Below are 26,890 nucleotides of genomic sequence, written 5' to 3'. Positions count from 1 at the left end.
CTGAGGTTTACGACACCTGGCAGATCAGTAGAGGTTTGCAAACTGAAACTTCACTGATTAGTTAAATTAAGGGGCCATAATGCTTGCATATGCACAGTATAGTCCTGGTGCTTTAAATGCAACTGCTGTCAATGTAGCTTGGACTTGTGTAAACGTTTAAGCATGAAAATGCAATCTCAGCTCATAGACAACCACCTATCCTAAAGTAAACCTTCATTTTAAGTAGGTCGCCGGATGACAACCATTATACTGCAGCTATCATTATAGTCCTCATAGGCATTGTTTTCCATTATATACATATAATAGTAGAGTTTAATAATTTGATGTTTGGTGAACAGTGTTACATAACCATATTTCTTCAGTTTACAGTAAGAATGCAAAAAAAGTTGTTCTCCAGAAGATAATGCAGTGAAGGCAGATCCCTATTTTAGCCTTAATTGTCTTGGAAATGGGAAATTCTACAAATCTGCAAGCTAGTCCATCTCTAAGTAATGGCTACTTTAGTTGTAACACATTTTTTACAGCAATAGATTGTATAGATTTATCAGCAACTTGAGAGTGTAAAGCAATCCAAGTAATGATATTTTCTGATAATCTATAATTCGAAGTAGGGGGTTTCATCTAATACTTATTTAATATAAAGGTGAGCTCTGGAGGTACAGTAGGCGACAGATCTGTGCCTAACCCTATTGCATAAGTCTAGTTTGGTGCAGAGTTTTGTTTTGTTTTCGAGCACTCATTCCAATAATTGAAAAAAGCCAGAGTATTTATCCTCGCCACCTGACTCTGCATAATAAATATAAACAGGCTTCATAGTGTCATTAAGCCAGTGTCATGTTCATTATGTTTAAAGTCTTTTGCTGGAACATTGGGTGGGTTCCAGATGGCAGAAAGTGCTGCATTCTTTTTCGCTGCCAACTCTTAGATATATTGTGTTCTTCTCTTCTAAGCCATTATGATGGTTTAGAACAGAATCCCAGACATTTTATAGACTTTTAGCAACACGTATAAAATACTGCAGGTTAGGCTTACCTTAACATCGTTTCCCTGGTATTTTATCATTTTATCAGTGATGCTTATGTAACTGTATTAATAGTCAAAATCTGTGCTTTTCATGTGGCATTCTGAAGCCGAACTTGTCAAAGGAAATTTGCTAAAGGAAAATTAGGCTCGGGCCACATCTTGTTCCGCCATCTAATATATAGGTAAATGGTTGTGTATGTCTGTCATTGACCTCTATTTAAATATAAAATATATATGTAGGTATACTTTTTGCAGTCTGTTTTATTGTAAAGTGTGGTAAACCTGATTGCTCTCCCTGTTGGTATATCTCTGGCTCATACAGGTCTACAGACAACATATATCTGAATACCTTCCAGAGGTTTATGCCTAACATAGTTGGCATAAATATTGTGAACCCCTAAAACATCTACTTTCAGGATTTAATGTAGGGTTATGATCACATTTCTCCCTGATTTTAGATTAAGACCTGGTTGTAATAATAAATTATTCAATTGAGCCTACAGAACAATTTTTATATTTATGCTTTACTTTTGAGTTACATTGTAAACTTGTTTCTATACCTGGCTCTGCCTGGGTTTCCACTCCTACAGCACACTCCAGGAGGCTCAGTTTTACATTTCTTGGCATGACAGTAGATACACATTGGGTCGAATCATCCAATAATAACATTCAAATGTTGATCAGAGTCCTTACAAGGATCATATTGAAATCCTTCCAGCAACAACAGGCTGTACTAGATGGACATTGTCTCCCTTCAGCCTAACATACTATGAAACAAATTGGAATGCCTTGCTGCCCTTAATGCAATGGCTGTGTATTTCTCTTTTTGAACTCAGGCCTCATGCTGTTCTGGTGTCCCTGCAGCCCTTAATCTAGTAACTCTTTCCTGAAATACTTAAAGTTGGGTCTCATACTATTCCATGGTTTCTGAACTGCTTGCTGCACTGGCTCTTCCCCTCTTTTTTTGAATTCAGACCTCATGCTGTTCTGAGGTCTCTGCAGCCCTTGATGTCCTGACTCTTTCCCACTTATTCATATGTTAGTGGTAACATAGTTCACTGGTCTCACTAAGTTACAGTAATTTTACTTTTTTTGCTTTCGGCTGCACTTGTTCAAAGAGTTTCAGTTTTTTTCGGAGACATTCTGCTTCTACCACACTGAATCACAAAGCATCTTATTTCACCGTCAATTATACAATAAGGTAAAAACTGCAAATAAGCAAAAAAAAAAAAAAACCTGTGTTGTTTGCAAATGGCAACCAATCATCATTCCTTAAGCTTCTCCAGTAAAATGAAAGCTGTGCTGTGATTGGTTGCTATGTGCAACACACAGTTGACCTTCCCCTGTCACTCCAGTATTGTAAGTTGGATCATGAAGATTATGTTTACTAAATTTAGTTGAGATCCATCAAGGCACATAGGAGCCTATGAAGAGCAAACACACACATACAAATTTTCTTATATATTATCTCTTACATTAATGGGTTTGTTTCCTTTTGCTTGCTCACACTATAAGAAAAAATCTAACTGTTAACTCTTTTCCAAAGTTTTGATTTTTCATTTTAAATGTTTTACATTACTACAGATTAGAGACTTCATGTTACTGTTCACTTTTCCAGAGTTTTACTTTTTATATTAATATTTGGCATAAAGTATTTCTCTTGGTTTTGATATGAAATTCCAGATTACCAACAAATACTTTTTTGCTAATACTTTTGTTGATTTTGACATCTGTACAAATATATTACATTCAAATGGATTGTTTCTCCAACAACTGTGACTTTTTGGGCTAAACTTGCAGCAATTGAAAGTACAGAATACGTATCAGTGATATTTTAATACATATTTCCTGTTATGAATTTCAACTCTTTATTGAATATCATATATTAATAATTATTTATACTATGAGCTGGTATAACAATCAAACTGACATAACCATTAAAACAAACTTTAGAAAGTTTCTTGATTTAAAACCAAAACATTACCTACTATGTAAAGCAACTATTGCACCAATAGATGTGGCTGTGATTGGTTGAGAGGGCTGTCACTCAGCCTATTCAGCCAATCAGAGCAATCTCTTGCTGGGAGGGGGGAATTCAATCCCCGTCACTTGCAATAGATGCCTTGCTGGCTTGACAAGCGCCCAGCAGCGGCCCAAAAGCTCCAAAAGCAGCGGCGGGGACCCCTACAGCACCTGAAATGTGAGTATTGATGTCCTATGTAACACATCAGATAACACAGTGATAACTCTTAGGACAGATAATGCAGTAGATGTGACGTGCAGTCCTATGTAACACCACAGATAACACACAGCTCTACATTATGCTGCTTTTTTGGTATTTAAAACCATATATTTTCTTTATTAAATATGGTTGGGTGTGTTTTTGGAATGTCTAGAATGAATTAATTGGATTTACATTGATTCCTATGAAAATAATTACCTCGAGTTTCATTGGTTTCAAGTTTGGCCGATGGTTTTCAGATGGATTACCAACAAAACTAGAGGTTTGACTGTATATGAATAAGTGATACTTTTTATCTTCAAGAACAAGTCCTAGAAAATACTTCAGTATTTTTTTTAGAACACTGGGTTCAAATATGTGCTGCACAGTTTATCTATGATTATCTGATTCTAAGATGACTCTAATTGGATCTCTTGTAGAAAACTCAGTGCATTATCTCTTCTCTACTCCAGTCTTAGAGAATCCAATTTGCTAGTGAGTCCAAAAGGTTAAACGCATACTGTAGTAGCTTCAGCAGGAAATTTCAACACTTTTTTATTTTCAGATGGGATTGGTTCCATTATTTTAAACAAGATCCAAATAATTTCATTGAATTGTGTCTGAATCTGAACCAACTAATAGTTTTGGCTACTTGCCAGACAGACTGTTAGTTAAATATAAAATTCCTGACATTCCGTAGTGTAGGATTTCTTTGGCAATAATAACAGTGTTCTTTAAGCACAGAGTGAATTGAGAAGTCCCAGAGAGATGATCATTGGGTGACCACCCTTAAGAAACTAATCTGTATTTAGAAATAATTAGACAAAGCTAAACAGTAAAATCATGTCAGCTTTTCTATGTGCGTAAGCCTGATGACTATCTATTTTTCAACATATCTGGGGAAGGCAGAAGTGGGACATTCTCCAATGGACAGAAAAGAAAAATCTTCACATTGATTGGAAACTCCTAAAATTTCCTGTGTAAACTATATTTGTCTATGGGAGTACTGTTTGTTACTCAAGAGGCCTAACAAGTGATAGGTCCAAATTAGATGATCGATATAATCTAGTAGAACAGTTCCACATTATCTTGAACAGTAGACTAAAATTGACTAGAAACGCACAGGAATACTACATGCATGGATCATGTGCAGTAGTAGACGGAGTCTCTATGGTTAGCCATTACTGAGTCATAGACACTCCTGTGTATGGTGCTTCCAGATAGTATCAGATTCTCACCTAGGAACAAAGCTTCTATGGAAGATAATCTTCATAATATGTCTTGTAATGGACTATGCCATGACAAATTCTGTTTCAATCTGTCAGGAAAAACATCTCAATGTATGGTATGGTCTCATAGATTTCTATGGGTGACATATTTTGGATCGTTACACACATGTCCCTAAGCTCTATGGTTACTTTAAAGGGGTTTTCTAGTGAAATACTATTGATGACCTATCATCAGGATAGGTCATCAATAGTTAATCAGCTAAGCAGGCGCATGTTGTCAGCACCACAATAACACAGAGGTTGGAGCAGAAGCCTCCGTGATGACCTCTGTGTAGTGGCCGGCACTTGTAACTGCAGGCATGGCTCTCATTAATTTCAAAGGGAACCGTGCCTGCAATTACAAGTGTGGGCCACTATACGGCGGTCGGCGCAGAGGCTTACGCTCCAACCTCTGTGTATTTGGAGTGGAAATCTCCGTTCTGGCCTGCCATGTAGTGGTCGGTGCTAGTAACTGCAGGCACGGCTCTCATAGAATTTTCCAGCCACTACACAGAGGTTGGCGCGGAGGCCTCCGCTCTGACCTCTGTGTTATTGCGGTGCTGACAACATTCGCCTGCTCAGCTGATTGGTCGAAGTCCTGAGCGGCGGACCCCAGCCGATAAACTACTAATGACCTATCCTAAAGATAGGTCATCAATAGTATTTCACTGGCAAACCCCTTTAATTAGGAAGTTCACTTTGCTTCCTTAACTTCTTTAATTTTCCTTTTGCTTTTCTGGAATAGATTTAAATAGAATTTAAGGAGACCGTTGTTCTGTGTCAGTGAAAACTACGGCACATATAGCAGCTGTCCTTTCACATTTATCCTGTCTTCAGGAAGTGTGAAATTAGCACTGGAAAGAGAAGTGCCTGAAGGTGCAGAGTTTGTCACTCATCTAGATTCCATAGGTGTGGACTGACAAATACTGAAGAATGCTATATGGACCAACTACCCACAAAACTAACATTGTTGGTAGGCTTCAACAAAGGAATACTTGTTCATCTGTTTTATGATGGTCTTTTGTTGATGACAGACTGCAAGCAAAAGTTTGTGAGTCATAAGGAACAGACTCAGGATGATAACCTCTCTGATTGCCCATTTGTAAGTGTATTGAGGCATGCATGCTACCAAGGTCGACCACATATTTACTGCTTGTTGGCAATGTTTGACCAGGAGGCAGGATATAACACAGTGAATGTATCCTGTGATTATATGGTTTACATATCCTCAGCCTAAACAACTGGAAGATTGTTAAATACATATTTTGGAGTAAAATTTGAACCTAATGTTATTTCTTCAAATCATGCTTCCTGGAAAATAGAAGTGTAAATGACTGTGGCTGCAATAAATGTACACTAAAATTTGAAATATGCCTGAGCATTTCTCCTCCAAAATAGTAGATTTAACGTATTACTACCCCTGTTACACATATTCTGTAGAATTGGATTTATTTTAGTTTTACTCCTTTATGGGCTCCTTCCCACGGACGGATTCTATTGAACCTAATAGCTCAATGCTTACGGTGTGGAATTCCACCGTGGAATTCCGCACTGTAAAGTCACCCGTCCTCACCCGCGGCATGCTCTATTTGCCGCGGGTGTACGCGCGGAAAACTTTCATTGCAGTCAATGGAAGCCGTCCGTCACGCTATCTTCCGCTGTAACACAGCGGAAGATAGCGTGAAACCGCTTCCCTGCCTACCGCCAGCCGCGTCATATGACGCGGCCGGTGCGTCATGTGACGCTGTGGGCGTGTTATATGACGCGGCCGGCGCGTCACGCGCTCTATTGCGCATGCGCGCCGAAGCGTCTCGTAGGACGCCGGATCCGGAGGTAAGTATTGGGGTCTCTGGGGGGCGCCGTGACGGGCTCCGCCGCGGAATTCCGCCGCGGAGCCCGTCACGGCCGTGTGAAGCCGGCCTATAAAGTGCACACATATTCCACTGCATTGTACAGAGACGATCACTTATTTAAGAATGTGCATAATATGATCTATATTATTTATTGTTCTGTTGCAGTATGCTGATCAAGCAATATCATGTTCACTGATTTCTGTGGGGCTGAATTACTTTGCCTCATAATTACTCATTGGGTTGAGATAACGTAACATGATTGAATGTATGCCTATGAAAACGCAAATAGCGACCTCAGTCCTACCACAGTACAGCTCTATGTTGATTATTCATCTCCAAAAATAATATGCAGCTCAAGCAAATATTAATGAGAAAAATAATGAAAGGACAGATGATTATTTTGGAATTTAGAAAGTACAGATCTGACTACTTTTTGATCCAAAGTATAACAGATTTATGGTCCTTGAAACAGGCTTTGAGAGTGCGTGCTCAGCTGACCACCTTTTGACTCCATTAAATGCCCCTTCCCTAGTCTATAATTTCCCTTCTTATTTCAGTTTATCTTATTGGTACTCTGAAAGAGTCTGGGCTGCAATTGAAGAAATATGACTTTATATGTTGCTAGCTCTACAGAAGTTCTACCTCCACAATATACCACTGAAAGCTAAAAAAAATGGAAATCTTAATCTCAGTGCCGAAACTGTTTTGCCGGAGACTGCACCATTGAAAAACCCAGACTTTTAGGTTTAACAGATTCCACTTTTATATATCAGCAACCTGCACATAGTGTGACTTAGGGCTCATTTACACAAGCGTATGCATCCAATATCTTGAGTATCCTGCAGTGTTGTACGCATCGCAGCCCGTGTGAATGAGCCCTCAGGCTGGGCTCACATGAGCGTAAGGACATTTCAGCCGCGTAAATATGCCTCATGTTTGCACAACTGAAATGTGCTTTTGCTCCCACGTGTTTGCACACACAAAATATACACAGGTTTTCTGTGTATTTTGTGTGTATTTATGCAAGAGTATTGATTTCAATGGTCTCTTCCGGTGCGTAAATGTGCATAAGATAGGTCATGTTGCATGTTTTTTCACAAAATCACACATTTCAAAAAAATATGCTCATGTATATGAACCCATTGAAATCAATGGATTCCATTCACTGCTCAAACACGCTAATGTAAACAAGCCCTTAGGATGCATTCATACATCGCCAACTTGGTACAAGTTTTTTTTACAGATTTTGTTGCAGATCTGCAGCAGTATTCATCTCCTCACATTTGAATTCAATTGAAAGGTTAAAATCTGCTGCAGATCTGCAATAAAGTCTGCAGAAAATCAACAACATGTGAATAGACCCTTTGGGCTCCCACATGAGTGTTTTCCATGGGCAAATCTCTCGTACGGGGAGCCAATAAATCCCCATACACTATCTTGGCATGTATGCGAACGTAATATGCGCCAATATAGAGCATGTTGCTCTATATTTGTCTAGTATATGTTCTCAATGGGGTCGGCGCTGCTGCCGCCGGCCCCATTGAGCGCATATAGAGAAGAGAACAGGAATCGCAGATCGCAGATAGGTGCGATCTGCGATTTCTGTTCTATAATTTATCGGACGAGCGCATAAAAAGCGCTCATGTGTCCGATACCATTGCAAAGCAATGGTTTTATAAAATCGCCGGACGCATGCGCATGCGCAAATTGCGGCTAAAAACGCCCGTCTGACTAAGGCCTTAGAGAGGATGTTATGATTCAGTTTCTGAAATACTGTGTTTTGTGGAAGCAAATGATAACATATTAATATTTGTCACTGCTTTTCAGTATATATCACCTCAACTATTATAGTTTAGCAAATAAATTTTAAAAAATCAGTCTTTACCATATTTATCAATTGGCTATTATTTTCTCCTTTTGTAGATCATAATCAGCATGGTAATCACCTTATAAACTTCACTATATTCAAGTATGCATAGGCTTTAGGTTTTAGATCAGTTTTAACATAGATAGGAGCGTACATTAAAGAGTTTGTGCAGCAACTCAAAAAATGTGGCCACCATCCGTGCCACAGCCATTGCAGATGAAGACTAACATCAGCTTGACAGGAGAAGTTTGGTATAAGGTTCCAACCTAGCCCTACCACCTTCAGTCTAGAGCTGCAATCAAATCACCCTAATTGCATTTTACAATCAGTTTCTTACAGGCTTCGTTGACGGGATCCATTTTTTTAAAATCCTGCACAACCCCTTTAAATAGAGGCAGCCTATAAGGCTATAATCAGACTTCTAGAGAGGAGATCTAGCCAAGTCTGACTCCTTTCTTATTGAAAAAAGCTATCATAGTTGATGCATAGATTAGGCTTTCTGCTGGTAACGTTGAACGCAACATTTCTGGTTCATGTAAAGATGCTTGGGTACATTCGAACCTTATTGTATAAGAATCATGTAGTTAATTGCATAATTCTGCTTCACCGAATTAGTTTCTGATATTGAGGTAGAAGCAGTTAAGTAAGGCAGCACATTGTCTGATTCACAAGTACTAAATAAGTGTCTGTCACATGGGCAGCTCAAAATGTCCACAAGGATCTCCTTTAAATTTTTTTCTGAATGGCAGGCAGGAATTGAGAAAGCCATTCTACAAGGTATCCTTCACCTACACTTGTTTTGTGACTCTTTGGACTTGTAAAATCACTATGAATTTCATGCAGGTTTACAGGTTTTTTGGGGGGTTGCTTTTTTAAATTCAGGCATTTTTTACGTGTTTTTTTATTCCTATAGAAAAGTCTATGAGAAAATGCATTGCCACAAAAGAATTGCCACACCTAAAGCATGCCGGGTGAAAAAAAGTGCTGTGAACTCAAAAAGAACACCAAAAGTGAATAAAATGACCACCAAAAAGCTTTGTTTGTAGGGTACTTTCTTTTCTCCAAACTGTCTGGCCACAACATATACAAAAAAACTTGCAAAAAAGCTGTGTGTGAAACCACTCTAAGAAAAACATATTGAATATTGGAAAAAAAAGTAGTATACTTTAAAGAATACAATGCTATTTGTTGAGAGTATTTCTGATATTCTGTATTTGTCAGCTTTGTAGAGGGACATGATAGAGGAAAGAGAACAGTGAGAGGTGGAATTCTGCCGTAAGCTAAGATGAACGTTTGTTTTAAAACCCAACATCTGCAGCTAATTTACAGTATGAACTCTTGATGGACAATATGCATTTGCCCTAACCAAAAACATACAGTACATTGTAAAAAAAAAATCCACATTCCAAAGCATTTGCATGTGAGATACAATGTTGCCATTTGGATGAACTGATGTTTATGTTACTTGGCTGGTGCTCTAATGATAACATGTAAAACTAACTAAGGTTTGCATCATTTAGTTTGCTGATCTCTCGTTATAATAGTATACATTTTTGAGGGAAAACTTTTGGATGATACGTTTTGATTTTCAGACTGGTGAAAACTCAGGACATTATTAGCATCCTCCTAATCATCGTTGTGGCTTGTTGGGCAGAGGAGCAGCAGGGAGTTAAAAATTTCCGAACCTAGGACAAAAAAACTACTAACCATTATTTTACTGAGTTACATAAAGAAATGGAAAATATTAATGTATAATATCTTTAAAACATCCTCAGTGTAAATGTATTCTACATATGTTTAAAATAACTCCTACTTCTTCATAATCACTTTAACATCTTTTCAACTAATTGTACAGACATCCATATATAATCACAGTATTATTTTCTTCTGTTATCACCTATTAGATATTCCAGACTTCCTTTTTTGCATTTCCCAAGACTAAATGTCATTATTTTACCTCAGTTAGTAGAAACAGTACATGCCATTCATTACAGTATAGCAATCAAAGTACAACTTTGTAAAGTAAGCTAAAGATCAGATGGTACTTATTAAATAAAATGGTCACATTACCATAAATATTAACCATTTTTCCTCTTTGTATTTCCTAGAGGACACAGAAAGTATTATGAGGTCTGACGTCCTACTGTTTTAGTTAACCTACATACAACTATGGCTTGTGTTCCAGAAATATGTGCTGCACAGCAAATTGCAGATCAGTAGCAAAGCCGAGAAAATGAGAAGAAGATGCCAGATTGAGCATCCACACAGTTCTCTCTATAGCCAGTTTCGTATAAGTATATTGTAAGACATCTGTAATACAGATCCATAATAAGGACGTGTTAAAGATAACATTGCAATAATATGTCATCAATATTTCATCCTTTGATCTGTATTTTCCTCTGCTTTTGCTGCCATTGGTTTTTATTTCTACTGGGTAAATACTGATCCACATATGTGCAATAGAAAATAATACATAATTATATACCATGGTCAAGGTCCCACAAAATCATAAATATTCTTCAGCTTAATCCATTCACATTGTGAACATTTTAATTTAAATGTTGTATAAATATACTGTTTATTTTCTATAAACATTTCTGTGTTTAGGCCTCATGTCCACACGTGGATGGGAGCCTGCAATGGAATTCGACCCTGCCCGCTGCGGAGGACACTGCGGATCTTCTGCTTTCCCATCCGGGTCCTCTATCTTCTTCACTGCGGACATGTGCAGAAGCACCGACCGGTGTGCCGATGAACATGTGCAGTGAAGTTGTTTTCTTTTTTAAACTCCTGCTCTCCCGCTGAATCTGTGGAACATTCGTAATTCATAGAATTATAGAGAATCATAGAATGGTAGAGTTGGAAGGGATCTCCAGGGTCATCGGGTGCAACCCCCTGCTCAGTGCAGGATTCACTAAATCATCCCAGACAGATATTATTCCAGCCTCTGTTTGTACACTTCCATTGAAGGAGAACTCACCACCTCCTGAGGTAACCTGTTTCATGCATTGATCAGCCTGACTGTCAAAGTTTCTTTCTATTATCTAATTTGTGCCTCCTCCCTTTTAGTTACATCCCATTGCTTCTGATCTTTCTTTGTGCAAATGAGAATAAGGCTGATCCCTCTGTACTGTGACAGCCCTTCAGATATTTGTAGGCAGCTATTAAGTCTCCTCTCAGCCTTCGTTTTTGCAAGCTAAACATTCCCAGATCCTTTAACTATTCCTTATAGGACATGATTTGTTGACCATTCACCATCTTGGTAACTCTGAACTTGCTCCAGTTTTTTCTATGTCTTTTTCAAAGTGGGGTGCCCAGAACTGGACACAGTATTCCAGATGAGGTCTAACTAAGGAAAAGTACAGGGGGATAATTACCTCACATGATCTAGACTCTATGCTTCTCTTAATACATCCCAGAATTGTGCTTGCCTTTTTGGCTGCTTCATCACATTGCTGACTCATGTTCAGTCTATGATCTATTAGTATACCCAAGTCTTTTTCACATGTGCTGCTTAGCCCAATTCCTCCAATTCTGTATGTGCTTTTTTTATTTTTCTTGCCCAGATGTAGGACTTTGAATTTATCCTTGTTAAATATAACATTCTGTTAGTCGCCTCCCACTGTTCAAGCTTTTCTAGAACTTTTTGAATACTCTCTCTCTCTCTTCCCTAGTGTTAGCTATCCCTCCTAGCTTTGTGTCATCGGCAAATTTGATCAGTTTCCCATCAATTCCCTCCTCCAGATCATTTATAAAAATGTTGAACAACACTGGGCCAAGGACAGAGCCTTGTGGTGCCCTACTTGATACATTCTTCCACTTGGATGTGTAGCTATTTATGACCACTCTTTGAGTACGATCACTCAGCCAGTTGTGAATCCACCTAACAGTTGCCTTGTCAAACCCATATTTGGTCATTTTTTCAATAAGTATGGTATAAGACACTTTTTCATATGCTTTACTAAAGTCAAGATATACTTTATCCACCGCATTTCCCTGATCAACCTACTCAGTGATTGTGTCATAGAAGGAAATTAGATTCGTCTGGCATGACTTGTTTGTTACAAACCCATGCTGGCTCTGGTTAATTACTTCATTCTTATCCAAGTACTTGCATACATGCTGTTTAATAATTTGTTCAAAGATCTTTCCTGGTATAGAAGTCAGGCTCACAGGCCTTTAGTTTCCTGGATCCACCTTTTTACCTTTTTTGAAGATAGGGACAACATTTGCCCTTTTCCAATCTTCTGGGACTTCTCCTGTTTTCCAGGAATCTTCAAAGATTATGGCAAGTGGTTTAGCAATTACCTCCGCTGCTTCCTTTAGTATCCTAGGATGTAATTCATCTGGACTTTGAGACATGAATTAATTTAAATTAGCTAAGTGTTCCCTCACCATCTCTCTGCTTACAGATAGCCTGCATTATTTTCTTCCCTCAATAGCACAGGGAAGATCAGTTAATATTCCATCTACTTTCTGAGAGAAAATTCAAGTGCGGACGGACTGCAGGATCCGCACTGAAACGGAGCATGCCGTTTTGTTTTTTTTTTGGACCAAAAGGTCCGCAAATCCAATTTGGATGCTTTATTATATTTGCGGACGCCCATGTTTTCCTATGGGTGTCTTGATTTGAGGATCTTCCCACCCATGAACATTGGACCTTAGGCTTCAGTGTGTTGTGTTGGTTACAGAAAGTTGCAAAACAAAAACTGCAACATCAATGAGACGTTGGTAAAGAAATTACTTAATGGGGGAGGTCCTGAAAGAGGAGTCAGTGATTTAAAAAAAATGTGGTTAATGAGTTCAGTAATTGAAAGAGAAATATATTAGAAAACAACTGTATTTTAGTAGAAATAAGCACGTGGCTTAATTTATGTAATTGTTATTATTAAAGTAATGAATGGGGTGAACATGAATTTTTTTTGGAAAATGTAGTTTCATAAACTATGGAATATTGCTTTTAAGCCAAATGCCATACATAAAAATCTCCTGCCTTACTTTTTCTGATTCATGCAACTATATTATCAAAATTGGGTTGCACTAAAGATTCAAGCCAAGCATAACTCATGTATTGAGGTATTTCATCATTTTTGTTAACCAGACGTGTCTGAGAACAACAATAGTTCCATCTCTGTGGTGTTGCAAAGCATTGGCAGATTCATCAAGATTGTGTGCACACTGCTGACCCTTTCCCATTATAAACAGTTTTAATCTTTTTTTTTTATTTTTCATTTCCACCCTCCAAGATCCATAACCTTTTTAGTTTTTCTTTGACATAGCAACATGAGGTTCTGGATTTTGTAGGACAAGCTGTATTTTTAAACAGTAACATTTCATGTACCATAAAATGTATTGAACAATTTGAATAATTTATAAGTGAAATGAAATAGAAAAAAAGGCATGCCTAACGTTTCAAAAAACTTGTTTGTTTAATAGCCTGTGAGTGTCTCATTAATCTTATAATATAAATTAATTGATACGTTTTTGTTTTTACGCTGTAAACAATCCACTGATTGTCATTAGGTATTCAGCTTTTCTTGCACTTGGGATATTAGGACTTTTTTTTAGCTACGGGGGCTGTTTTTACAGGCTCAGGTTCACTGTACTCATACTGTTCTCAGACCTGCAGTCAACTGTATGCACAATCTCCACATTTTCAGATCTTATATTTACTTAACCTGCTATGTGCACTTTTTGCTTTATGTTGTAGGCATTGTATGTTTCTCCAGTTTGCTGTCCAATAATTGTTATAGGACCGATCTTTATTAGCTACTTTACTAGGTCCTGTGTGCTTGCATATAATAAAATGGCAAGTCCAGAGGCTTGCAAGCTACAGCCAGGTGTTGGCTTTGTTTGACAGATAGCACTCTCTGCATGTGGAGCAGACACAGCTCTTGAGCCCACTCCTTACTGTCCCACTCGATTTCCATGTACATGTACAACAGATGTTGGGAAAAGGTTAATTTGCTGCATATTGTTCTGTCAGAGAGACAGATTTCATTTGCTGACAGGTTTTGATCAATGTCCCTCAGAATAAATTGTGTTTAAAGTGACTGTGTCATCAGAAAATGACCCGTCGTTAACCATATTTTTGGAAAATTTTCAGTGATTTTAGTTTTCATTTTGCATATCAATATGTATATTAAATATGATCCTAAAATCTAAGAGTTTTCACTCTGTCCGGACAACAAATGGATTAGAGGGGAGCCTCAACCAGCTTCTTATCTTTGTTTTCCTCACCCCTTTGCTTTGGTGATGTATCAGCTGGTAGATACAGTGGGGAGCTTTGAGTTGGTGCCAACTCCCATTTGTTCTGGTTCTATAGCCAGAAAACATTTTGACTGCACGCCATGACATACAGCCTATTTGGAGAGGAGTAATTATCAGATGCATGCCACATTCTTGCAATATAATAGCTTTATTCATAACACAGTTCGCAAATATTTACAACAGGTCTTGGTTTGTGCAGGTTGCTCATGACAGATGGATCTGAAGCATCTTCATTGACAGTAGCTGATGGTCAAAACTAATTTCTTCACCCTCCCTGCACAATGACGCTAGAACAGTCTCCCATAGAGGTCAACGTCTCTTGACTATAGGTTCTATGAGCCATGTGGCTGCTATTAAGCATATCTTTAAAAGCTGGCTGGTAACCCCTTTTGAGAATAATAATAGTGACCATATTCGTATTAACCAATCTTTCCCTTGAAGAAATAGAAGTAAGAAAGGGCTGAAGACAGAGCAATTTGACAGAGTCAAAACACAATAACTAAAGGGCCTTTCACATGGTCTGATTATTGGGCACAAATGTTAGCCCATTTGGTCATTCTTTGGCTGATCATTGCTCTTTAGCAAACACAAAATGCTTGTTGGTTAACTGTACATCTCTCTGTGTGAACATCCAGCTCTATGGGGATGTAGTAACAATCATTTGTCCCCATATCAATGAATCTCACTTTGTATAAAAGAAATGTAATTCTGTACCGTTTCACATTTTTAAAATAAAATAATCTTCAACTGGTTTATTTTATTTGCTGAAAGAAATGCTCTTTAAGCTCTAGTACCTTTTTTGCTTTGGACACATCCTTGCCTTGAATATCTTTCAGTGCTGCAGATGAGATTGTAAGTTAAAGTGAACATCTCTTCTACAGATAGTTTTCATTACTGACATATGCAATTTGCTTAGATTTCATTTAATTTTCCCCTCTTTCCTAGCCAAAAAGGAAGCAAATATAGAGTTACTTTAGAGAAAATAATGCATGGGATCTATCTAAACATTCCTACATTTTGTTTGAATTTCTCTGTGTGTGGCAGATGTTTGACAGATGGATAGACTTTATTTTTGTAACTGTCCATGCAAAGACTGCCTGAAAAAGCCAAACTATTGTACTCTGTATAAAACACCAGCTTCACCAGTGCCTACTTGTTTAATATATTTATGGATGTTTCTCACAGTGATCATTTTATTAGCAATCTGATTTATAGAAGGCTACTTGAAATATCTAGTAGTGCCAATTTCAGATGTAGCCTAATCACACAAGTTTGGCTGTTGGTAGCACTTTGTAAATGCTGTCATTGATATCAGCACCATCATGAAAGTGATAATATCCCCTGTAGCACCTCTTCCTCTTGGGAGACCCACTGCAATAAATCCTTGTCTGTTTTTTTTATGGCCACCTAGGGTTCATATGCATATATCTGCATTATGACTCTGTACAACCTTTTGAGTTGTACAGAACTGTAATATGGTGCTCATACAAATGTACAAGTCTTATTATGCTTCCAATTGCATATGAAGGAATACAAAGACTTTTTTGTCAGATTCTGTCAGAAAGAAAGGTTGAGGCATGCTTCATCAGATTTATATGTACAGACATAGTCTCCCCTTGGAGCAATTCTTCTCTAGGAAAATGTCTACATACCCAAGGCACCCCATTGTGTCTGAATGTCAGCACTCCATTACTGTTCCTCAGAGCTGAAGAATGAAGACAATGCTATAGATTCAATTGGAGTCCTCAGAAACAATATAGATGCTTCATTATCACAAATCTGCATCTATCTATCTATCTATCTATCTATCGACATTTGCATCCTCCCATCAAAGAGAAGCATAAAGGCGTAAAAGGGGTATTCAAGTGATGGCATATGGCTAGGATATGTAATCACTTTATGAATATAGGGTTTTAGATTCTGGGACCTGTAATGAGTGGACCACAGCGCTGGTTTACAGTTTAGGTCCCCTAACCGTCTTCGCCTGGCCTTCAGTTGTAGACCTGCAGCACAGGTTTGTTCAAATGAATAGGACTGACTGTATCTCTCAACACAACCAGGTAGCCACAAGATGTTGCTGTGATGGGAAAAACAGTGAAGGGTGTCGCAGAGCCTGAATCAGTGCTGTGGCCCTCTCATCTACTGGATTATGGAGACCCCCACCAATTATGAAGTTATGGCATATCTTCGTGATATGCCATGACTTTACAATATGGGACTACCTCTTTAATGCTGTTAGTGTTGTGCAATGAGTCCAATATTTTTCAATTTAAAATGGTATTTGACTTGTTAATAAAACAACATGTATCGATTTAGTAAAATGTTGTACTTGTATTGCGCCTTGTCTGTAGACTGTATAGTACCTTATAAGAGTTTGTTTAAAGCTTCAACTATCCACCCAATTTAATTTAGTCTAAAGAGAAAGTTTAAACAGTGCAGCTGACATATTGATACAAATATGCCGGATTTGTTCTCTAAATAATGAATTGGCTAAATATACATTCCAGTGCAGCCCGGGTTATATTTCTGTTTACTGAACATGCCAACTTGTAGTCTTTGCTCTCATTGTTTATTTAAAGCGTAGAAAGACCTGCGTGTAAAATATTAATGTATTTGTACATGTTTCTCACAGTGCCGCTGTGCCAGATTGTCATAGCTCATCTCTTGCATGTTACAGTAAAGTAAGCTTTCTCTATATTGTTATTTTAAGGTTAAATTCTTAAATAATCACCTGTGATTTGGCATCTAAAGAGTCAAATGTACAGTATTTATGGCTAATGTCCATGAAATGATGCAGTTTAGTATCTCAACTATATGACATATTATAGTCTAGCATCAACTTTGGTAAAGTCACTGGAGAACTGCATAAATAGTCATTCCCTGATATATTTCCATAATTAGGATCATTATGGTGCTATCATTTTGAAAGGAGTGAAAGACTTCAAGTCTCCTTTACTCCTCTGTAAAAGGATCATCAGAATCGAATTACCTCCCTCTTTATTGCTTATGGGCTACCAGAGAACTGACTTTACTGATCGGTTATCAGATTTTTTTCTGCTAGTAAGAAGAGCAATTAAAATAATATACAAAAGAATAGTATGACTATAAATGCATCCCAGAGACAAGACCAAAAGACCACACCTACGGTATCCCCTGCAATCTCATAGCAGCAAAATGTGTATGACTCACTGTAACATACATAGTAACATAGTATGTAAGGCTGAATGAAGAGAATGTCCATCTAGTTCAGCCTGTTTATCCTCCTGTGTTGATCCGGAGGAAGGCAAAAAACCCCAAGAGGCAGGAGCCAATTAGCCCATTTGGGGAAAAATTCCTTCCCGACTCCCTAATGGCAATCAGACTGTTCCCTGGATCAACCCCTAATATTTTCTACCTGCCTGTATACCCGGATTAACAATTGACCTAAGATTTATATCCTGTAATATTCTTCCGCTCTAGAAAGACATCAAGTCCCCTTTTAAACTCCTCTACGGATTTTGCCATTACCACATCCTCAGGCAGAGAGTTCCACAGTCTCACTGCTCTTACAGTAAAGAACCCTTTTCTGTGTTGGCGATGAAACCTGCTTTCTTCTAAACATAGCAGATGCCCTCTTGTTATCATCACAGTCCTAGGTATAAACAGATCTTGGGAGAGATCCTTGTATCGTCCCCTCATGTAAATAATCCCAATTTTGATAGCCTCTCTGGGTATTCCAGTCCTCTCATTCCATGTATTAGTTTAGTTCCCCTTCTTTGAATCCCCTCCAGCAGTGTAACATCTTTCCTGAGCACTGGTGACCAGAACTGAACGCAGTATTCCACGTGGGGCCTAACAAGTGCCTTATACAACGGTAGAATAATGTTCTGGGAGCAGGAAAGCAAAGAGACTGGTTAAGGCTCAGCCAGAGCTGGTAAGCTAAGTAGAGAGAGATACATCAATGAATGGTTTATTTCAATTCACTTTAAAATGAATAGGAAATTGGATTGAAAAACTGATGCATTGGTTGTAGCCCATCATAGTCGTCCCTATTCTTTACATCCATCATGTTGCACTGAAGTTTTTTGTCATTAACTGTCTGTATGTGTCTGGCATTTTTGGTTCCGTTTTCATGGCAGAGAGAAAAAAGGTAGATAAAACCAAATTTTATTAGAAACATTTAAAAATAGAGTAGCCTTTCGACACAAACCCAAGTATACTTATTAGGAACTTGCTGTTTATGCCATTACATCTCTATTTTGTGTGCGTAAAAGTGAAAAACACATTTTTACATATGCCATACGAGAACACAGCTAATAGCAATACAGTCAAACAGTTTTTCACATCCAATTTTAGTGCTTTGAGTTGATGTTGTTTGTGATATCTGAGCTACTTGGTAGCTGTAAATCGGGTTCTACATGGTAACATTTGGTAATGTGCAAGTTGCAGAAGAAACATCGGATTACCGCAACATGACCTCAGTATTTTCCTATAGATAACAAGACTGCAGACGACCTTAAGACCTTTCAAAAAATTCGATATGGACTTAGCCCAATTCTAAATGTCAAGTTGTATAATATACTGCATATGTAGTTTGTGTCCTGTACCTATGCAGACAGCTGGAACATTATGTTTGGCAAATATAAGAGTACCAGTTCCTTCTATTATCAGAAACCCTCCTTCGTAAGCATAAAGCAGTTAGTATTAAAGTGCAGGTTCAACGGGGCAAATCTAGAAGATTGAAATCCCATCAGGGATGAAAAAACATACTGTATTAAGAAATTGCTAATTTGGCTAATCAGTAATATCACATTTAATGTGGTTTCCAAGCTGGAATACCCTTTTAAAGAAGCTCTGAACTACTGATGATGTATCCTCAGGATAGCTTATCAGTAGTTGATCAGCAGAGGTCTGTTCACCAGGGCCGGTGTGCTAGCGAATGGAGGTGTTGTGTGCCTGAATCCCAAGTGAACTGATACGTTGCCTGCAATAGCATTCCAGGTCACTGTAAAGTGTACAGAGCTGTGTGCTTCAGAAACACAAAAGCTCCATGTGCCACATGAACAGCTGATTGTTGGAGGTCCTAGATGGCGGACCCCTGTCAATCAATTATTAGTGACTTAACCTTGTTCAGAGCTGGAAAGCCCCTTAAAGTTTGTATAGAGCAGAATACTTTTATTTTGCGTGCAGATATTGGGCAAAGGAAGTTTATAATTTTCTAGAGATGAGCGAGTATACTCCCTAAAGGCAATTGCTCGAGCGAGCATAGCCTTAAGCGAGTATCTCCCCCGCTCGAGGTTGCAGGTTCAGGTGCCGGCGCGGGGGGGGGGGGGGGGGGGGTGAGTAGCGGCTGTCAGCAGGGGGGGAGCGGGGAGAAGAGAGAGATCTCCCCTCCGTTCTGCCCCGCTCTCCCCCGCAGCTCCGTGCCCGCTGACGGCACACGAACCTGCAGTCTCGAGCGGGGGAGATACTCGCTAAAGGCAATGCTCGCTCGAGCAATTGCCTTTAGCGAGTATACTCGCTCATCTATAATAATGTGCTTACAGTTGTCTAGATTAATAGTAATGTGTCTCTGTCCTTATGGATATCGTAAATCGAAACCACTATAAACTAATCAGAAACTTCTTCAATCACAGATTTAAAAAAGGCATTGCATTAAATAAAATGAATGCAAAACAAGTAGAGGAATACTTGTAGCATGCTCATTTTGACAATATGAACCAACATTCCTGCATAATTTATAGTGCATTTACATGTTCACTCATTGTATTCAAGAGAAAAGACAATCTAGTGTAAGAAACGTTTAAAACCACATTTCTTGGTGCTTTATGGTCAAATAAAAAAATTATTCTTTGCGTCTGTCTGTTCTTTCTTTCTTTCCTTCCCTGAATTGGTGCCATGATTTAGATATACTCTGCCCTTTGTTTCCACTAAACTGCTGAAGATGTGAGAATCTAGACATGCGAGGGACTCTGCCTATGAGGCAATGTCTTTTTAGGCCGGACGCCAACAATAAGGAGAGAGGTGTACTGTGGTTATGACATATATACATACACATAACACCTTTGGAACTGTTCTTTCTCAGGGCCGGTTGTCTACACACAGCTGTGAAACGCAGTCGGGTTAACAAAATAGCAGATTTGTGCTTCTTTCTAAGTGCAACAAACATTAGTACAGTAAAGCAAAATCTGGGTCGCAGGTCACAATTACATCATGTAGCACAGGTAATGATGATAATTGGATACAAATGCATAAAAAAGTGTATCTCTGTGCATATAGACTCGAAATTACTGCTGATGAATAGGAAGTTATTCATATATACACAAGTGCTGCGGAATGTTTTGGCGCTATATAAATAAATAAGGATATACATATCTCACGTTATACAGTTTATATCTTGTCCGGATAGCCACGTTGACTTTAACCCCTTAGCACTACAGGACATATAGTTACGTCCTGCGTGTTCAGGGTTTTGCATGGAGGGAAAATGTGCGTTAATCGCTTTCCATACAATGCGGGTACTGGCTGTTTCTTAAAGCTAACAACCTTCCACAACAGCTCTGATCAGCCGTGCCACTGATCGGAGCTGTTAACACCTTAAATATCAGTGTCAGTTTTGACAGCGGCATTTAAATCCCTTGATCGATGTTCAGGGGTACCGAACAGCACCCTGCAATGAGATTGTGGGGTGCTGTAAGATTGCGATGGCAGCCTGGGCTGCCATGGCAGATTGTCTAACAAGAAATGCCTGTGATTCTGAGAATGCAGGGACCTAAGCGCTACATTAGCGTTGTTGACTGACTGGATTAACATTTTTTAAAAACTATTTCTTACTCAAGCAAAATATTCATTTCATACCAGAGCTGGCTGTTATTTTAACAAATGGTTTGAGAGAACAGGAAGAACCTACCCCTGGCTTCCATGGTTTTCCTGCACAGTGGCACATCCAGCTGCTGCCCATTTAGTTGCATTGAACCATGCTGCAGTTCCCTACACAAACAGCCGCTGGCTTTAAATCCACACTGCAGTATCTCTTCTGTCTTCCTATAACCTTTCAGTTGTAACAGTAGAACTTGAAATTCTGAGATGTTGGGCATGAGATGACTAGCTAAAAAAAAAAATGACTTTGATGACACTCTTTAAAGAGATGTCTATGTAAAATGTGTTTTTGTGGCTAACCAGAGGTTGTGTTGTGAATTGCAGTCCCGGAAATTTTTTGAGTTTTTTTTTCATGGTGGGACATCGTATTGAAGTGGTTTCATAAGGAATTAAAGCCCTAAAAGGGTAGTCCACAACTTTTACCAGTGAAAATAGTTGAGCAGCTGAGGCCCACCTTTAGGGGAAGTATATATGGAGCAAACTATGTTCCATCCTGTGGTTGCTTGAGTTTCCTTCATGTGTTCCACTTTACTTACATTACAAAAACATACTAATAAATCAACCAGTGCTTGTCTGAGATAGAGAACTGATGGTGATCCACAATGGAGACAAGGTAAAGTCCCCTGGTGCAAGCACAGAGTCATGACTGACTCCTAGGGTGACATCACATCATGACATTTTCTTGGCAGACAGTTGTAGGGTGGTTTGCCATTGCCTTCCCCAGTCATCTTTTTACACCCCAGCAAGCTGGATATTCATTTTACCAACCTTAGAAGGATAGAAGGCTGAGCTGGCTACCTAAACCAGGCAGGGGTTGAACCCGCAACCTTCAGGTTGTGAGTGAGAGCTTAGGACTGCATTTCTGCTGCCTTAACACTCTGCGCCACACGACCTTTGTGAATGGCTATATTTTATACAGTGCTGTGGACTATACATGTATTAACTAAATAACGGGAATTAAAACATAGCAACAGTATACCAATATGAGAGATGTTATTGACAGTCCTGGTACTTGGTACACTTATGTGTGTGTGCATTCTGATGATTGCTTGTACTATTACTTTAACAATTGTATTATATCATTGGTGAAATGGAAGTAATAACAGAAAAGGCTAACACTATCTTTCTTTTTATTTCCACAGAAAGAATGTGCAAATTTTATTAAGGTTCTTAAGGCTTATAACCACACTCACTTGTATGCCTGTGGAACTGGAGCTTTTCACCCTGTCTGTACCTATATTGACATTGGCCACTATCCTGAGGTAAAAATTCTAACATTTTGTTTTTCTAATATGTCAAGCTGATGTTACTGAATGTGGTAGACCATTACCTAATTGTGTCATCACCACTGCAGAATCTTCTCTTGGTTACAGCTGCCATCTTCTCATTCAAGCATAAGGAAATGATGTATGAACTGATATAAATATATAAATAGAGCCATTCCTGCTCAAGTATATATTTTATACAATCATAGCATATTAATGGAAACCATAAAAGCCATTATTCACTCATGTTGAACTAAACATGATGGTTTTAACCAAGAATGTAGAAAGACCATTCAGAGTTTATTTAAACTTTTTAGAAATATTTTTGCTGTGTCTCAGAATTCTTTTTGGAGGGATTTAGTGAAGCATGATGTGCATTCACTTTGGAAACTAAAAATGTATAAATATAATAAGTTGCCAGGGTGGTTTTTAAGAGGCCTGGAGCCACCTTCTTGTCATCACATCACTTATCCAAGAGCACACACTAGTTTTGAGAAACGGAGTACAGTCAGTAAAGTCCATACGGGTTGCCATTAATCTTGTAAAAAAAAAAGGTCAACTGGAAATTATCCAGAGGTGGATTAAAAGTAGAAAGCAGCCCTGGCATAAAATAAACCATACCAACAGACTGTGGAGAACATGGAACACATTTTTACTTTAGCCTAACTTTCCACATAGAACTTGATCATTCACTCATCAGCTTGTAATTCTGTCTGTCCATTGGCAGGAACTCAAACTTTAAGCAGGAGTTGGGGAGGGAAATGCACAATGTGTAGGGTGGTTGCAACTCCGTGCTTTTATATTTTATTAAAAGCAGGAATGAGATATGAACTGAGACTGTGAAGCCTATTTAACAACTGTTTGGCAGCTCCCCCCAGATGAGATACCAGACTCTAAAGCCCAGTACCACTGTTAAAAGCATGTATTGGCCAAGGAGAGATGTAAAGTAGGCAGTGTTACTAGAACCTGATGTGGAGCAGGGAAATTCAGTAATGTGACATGCTGGTTCATTATTTTTGTATTTACATTTGTTTAGACTGGAAAGTATACTGTAAGAAATGTCTGAATCAAAAGTTGCACAAACACGGCAACTGACGGAAATCCCGCAGGGTTTCCTGTTTCTGCAGAAGATCCCTTTGGTGTAGTCTGCTGGGAATTTCTTAATGGGCATTTCTCTCTACCTTGCTACAATATGTATTGTATTGTATGGACTGATTGGCTGACAAGGAGATGTTTTTCTGAGTTGCCCAATAGGTCATATGGAAGTGAATTTAATTTGGGCCTGACTCTACATGCTAGTTATTTTTCTGCCTGAGAAGTCTTATCTGGTGTGGCAGCAATTGTATGCAGATAAGTACCTGGGGGGGATACTTTTACTGTTGGGTCTACTCACCTTTGCTTAGATGTAATATATATATATATATATATATATATATATATATATATAATAAGCAGTGGGGATTAAATGTTTGATGCAAGTAGTAAGAGACATCTGTTCTGCACATTAAGGTGTCTCCAAGATGCTGTAATAGATTTAGGTTATGGGGTCACCCTCAAAATGGCCTCTAATAGTGAGTCATAGCAGACTGATATCTAAAATGTGCTTTAACTATACAACATACACTACCTCACATTCAGACCTCTTGGCCTTACAAAAGTTTCAAGAATGTTCACAGGCCACAATTGGACTTTGTAGCGCTCTCTGGCAGGAAAGAGCCTTGGTGGTTCTGGCTGGTTTAGTGCTAAGGACGGACCACATTGTTGTTAATGTAGTAGAAGTTGATAAAAAAAAATGAGATTCAAACTTAAATATATTGTTGCTTTTCTGTCTAACAGAAGGATGCTTGACTAGTTGGTTATCCATGGTGTTCTGGGAGATTACACTGGTTAACGAGGACTGTAAATCTGGTGATGTCAAGAGTCCTAATTAACAGGCATCTTTCTTTATATGCATATTGGATGCTAGGTTCTTGTACTTCAATATACGCTCTATCCCATGAAAGTTATGCATTCTTTGAGATTACTGTAAAAATACTTTCTTGATTATGCGATTTACAGTATCTTTATAAAAAAAATATAGCAGAAGGTATTTGGTTGGTTTATAGTGTGCATGTTTTTAATAAGTTTTTATGTATTCATATTTTGGTTATATTCTAATGCAGAATTGGCACAGTTACACGTGTACAGAGTATTTTCTGTTACTTTATACTAGTAAAGCAGCTGTATTAAATGACATTAACTGCTTAATGTCCTACAAAACTAAATAACTTCTATGCTTGAGCGCATGCAGTAGACTGCTTGTAAAACCTCTACAATTTTCATCAGATCCTGCTGTTTCTTCATATTTTTGTGCTGAATATGTATTTAAATTTTATTTAGCATACTATGTTTATTGCAAGCCTCCCAAGATATCCACGAACACATGACCTTCTGTGACCAAATGACAACATGTTATTATGATAAATTGCTTAGAAGTTCATATGACTTCTACAGCTTTTCCTCTATCTACTCAAGAGCACATAAGCCATAAAGTAAAACTCTTATAGAATATCTCCTCGGAATGTAGACTTTTGTGCTTTACCTGTCCCCTCAGGCCTCTAATCCATAGTAATAACCAACAGGAAATTCCTTCTCCAAAGTACAGTTTTTTTTCTGAAGTGTTAGGAGGGGGTCACAATGTATAATGATGGGGGATATAGGTTAATTGTTCATATTTTAAACACATGTACTATGTTTACTTTTCATTTTGAATAATTAATTAGAAAGCCGTCCAAAAAAGTGAAAAGCTTTATTCTTCAGAGTAGACTTTTAAGATATGGATGCATTAAATTTGTGACTTCAGTTGCTCTCTAGCGGCAAGCAACCTTGCTTTTATCACAAAACTCTCAAACCTGTTGGAATCTTTGTGATAGTCATGCCATTTTTCCCCATTGGATATAAATAAAATTGTATTGCAGCCATGATTTTAGAACTATTTAATTGAAACCTCTTCCACTGTTTGGCCCCAAACTTATAACTATTTCTAACAACCTTAATTTATGTTTAGTCAACATATTGCTCAGTGCTTTGCGAACATTATTAAAACACTAGACAATAGAGGAATAGTAAAGATTTATCTGCCCACCTGTACGGTAGCACATTGACTTCCCACACCACCATACAGCATTGTTTGATGCTATAAGGGATCTCCTATTCCACCCTGGAAGCAATATAAGAAATATGACATTTATTTCAACTCCTATGGATCTGTGCGCATGAGCCCTAAAAATAAAATTCTGTAGCAAATCTGCCTTTTTATGTTTTTTTATTTAAATTTCAGCTTTTTAAAACGCATTTAAAAACAGAGTTTGAAGGGTTACTTACATTCATTTTTGTTTGTGTTTTTCATTTTTTGAAATATTGTATGTATGTTTTCCAGATGTTTTTGAAGTTTTATTGAAAAGTCTATGTACAAAAATAAGATAAGATGCGTATGAGCCTGTGGTATGGAAATAGACATGCTTTTTAAAGACAAAGCATGGTAAATTTATGTTACTTGATCTTGGGCTTTAATCCCAGCAGATAGCAGAAGTACAAGGCGGGATTTAAACTTCTGCAATCAAGCAGGAGCAGGTTAGGTCCTCAGGATCCAGAGGAGAAGGGAGAAGTGGTTTTTAAATGCTTATACCTTCTCCTTTCAAGGCTACATAGCACTCAATGAGTGCTATGTACTAAAAATATTTAGTGACCACCGGGTGTCCTCCGGCACAGAAAATCTGCAGGGTTCTAGCAGACCATGATCAACTCTGTTAGTGACTATTGTCACTACAGGGGAATGTTACAATGTACAATGGGATGTTTTTCCCTGCAACTGGGACTCCTATGGATGCCCCAATTACAGTGAAAAAGTGTGAAATAAAAAAAAAAACAACAACAATGTGAATGACTCCCAAAAGTCAAGGGGGTCACAGATGTTAGAAAAAATAGTTACATAAAAAAAACGACCCAACGCGACTGCCAACAAAAACCATCACTATATGCACCCTGTAATCTAAAACTATACAAATTGCATGTCAAAACATCCAAAACAAAATGAGGAACCAATTCACATATTTTATTTTAGTGTAAATATAAACATTTTTTTAAATAAACTACATATTAAAAAAAATAAAACTTGTTTCTAGTTTTTTATCCCAATAAAACTGAAAACTGGGGAAAAAAGACAAGTGAAAAAATATATCAAAAAATAGCCCTACATGTCATATGAAAAAAGAGCAATGCAGTGA

General features: G+C 38.1%; 1 protein-coding gene across 1 annotated transcript in view; it reads left to right on the top strand.

Moving 5' to 3' along the window:
- SEMA3A (semaphorin 3A) overlaps positions 1-26,890 on the top strand; it is a 230,747-nt gene that overhangs the window by 87,123 nt on the left and 116,734 nt on the right. Inside the window, exon 4 of the mRNA XM_066592014.1 lies at positions 22,503-22,622. Within this exon, the coding sequence (XP_066448111.1) occupies positions 22,503-22,622 (120 nt within the window). The remainder of the gene's footprint in view (positions 1-22,502; positions 22,623-26,890) is intronic.

This window comes from Eleutherodactylus coqui, chromosome 2, assembly GCF_035609145.1.
Source record: "Eleutherodactylus coqui strain aEleCoq1 chromosome 2, aEleCoq1.hap1, whole genome shotgun sequence".
NCBI classification, from domain to species: domain Eukaryota; kingdom Metazoa; phylum Chordata; class Amphibia; order Anura; family Eleutherodactylidae; genus Eleutherodactylus; species Eleutherodactylus coqui.
This window is presented reverse-complemented; position numbering and strand designations above follow the sequence as displayed.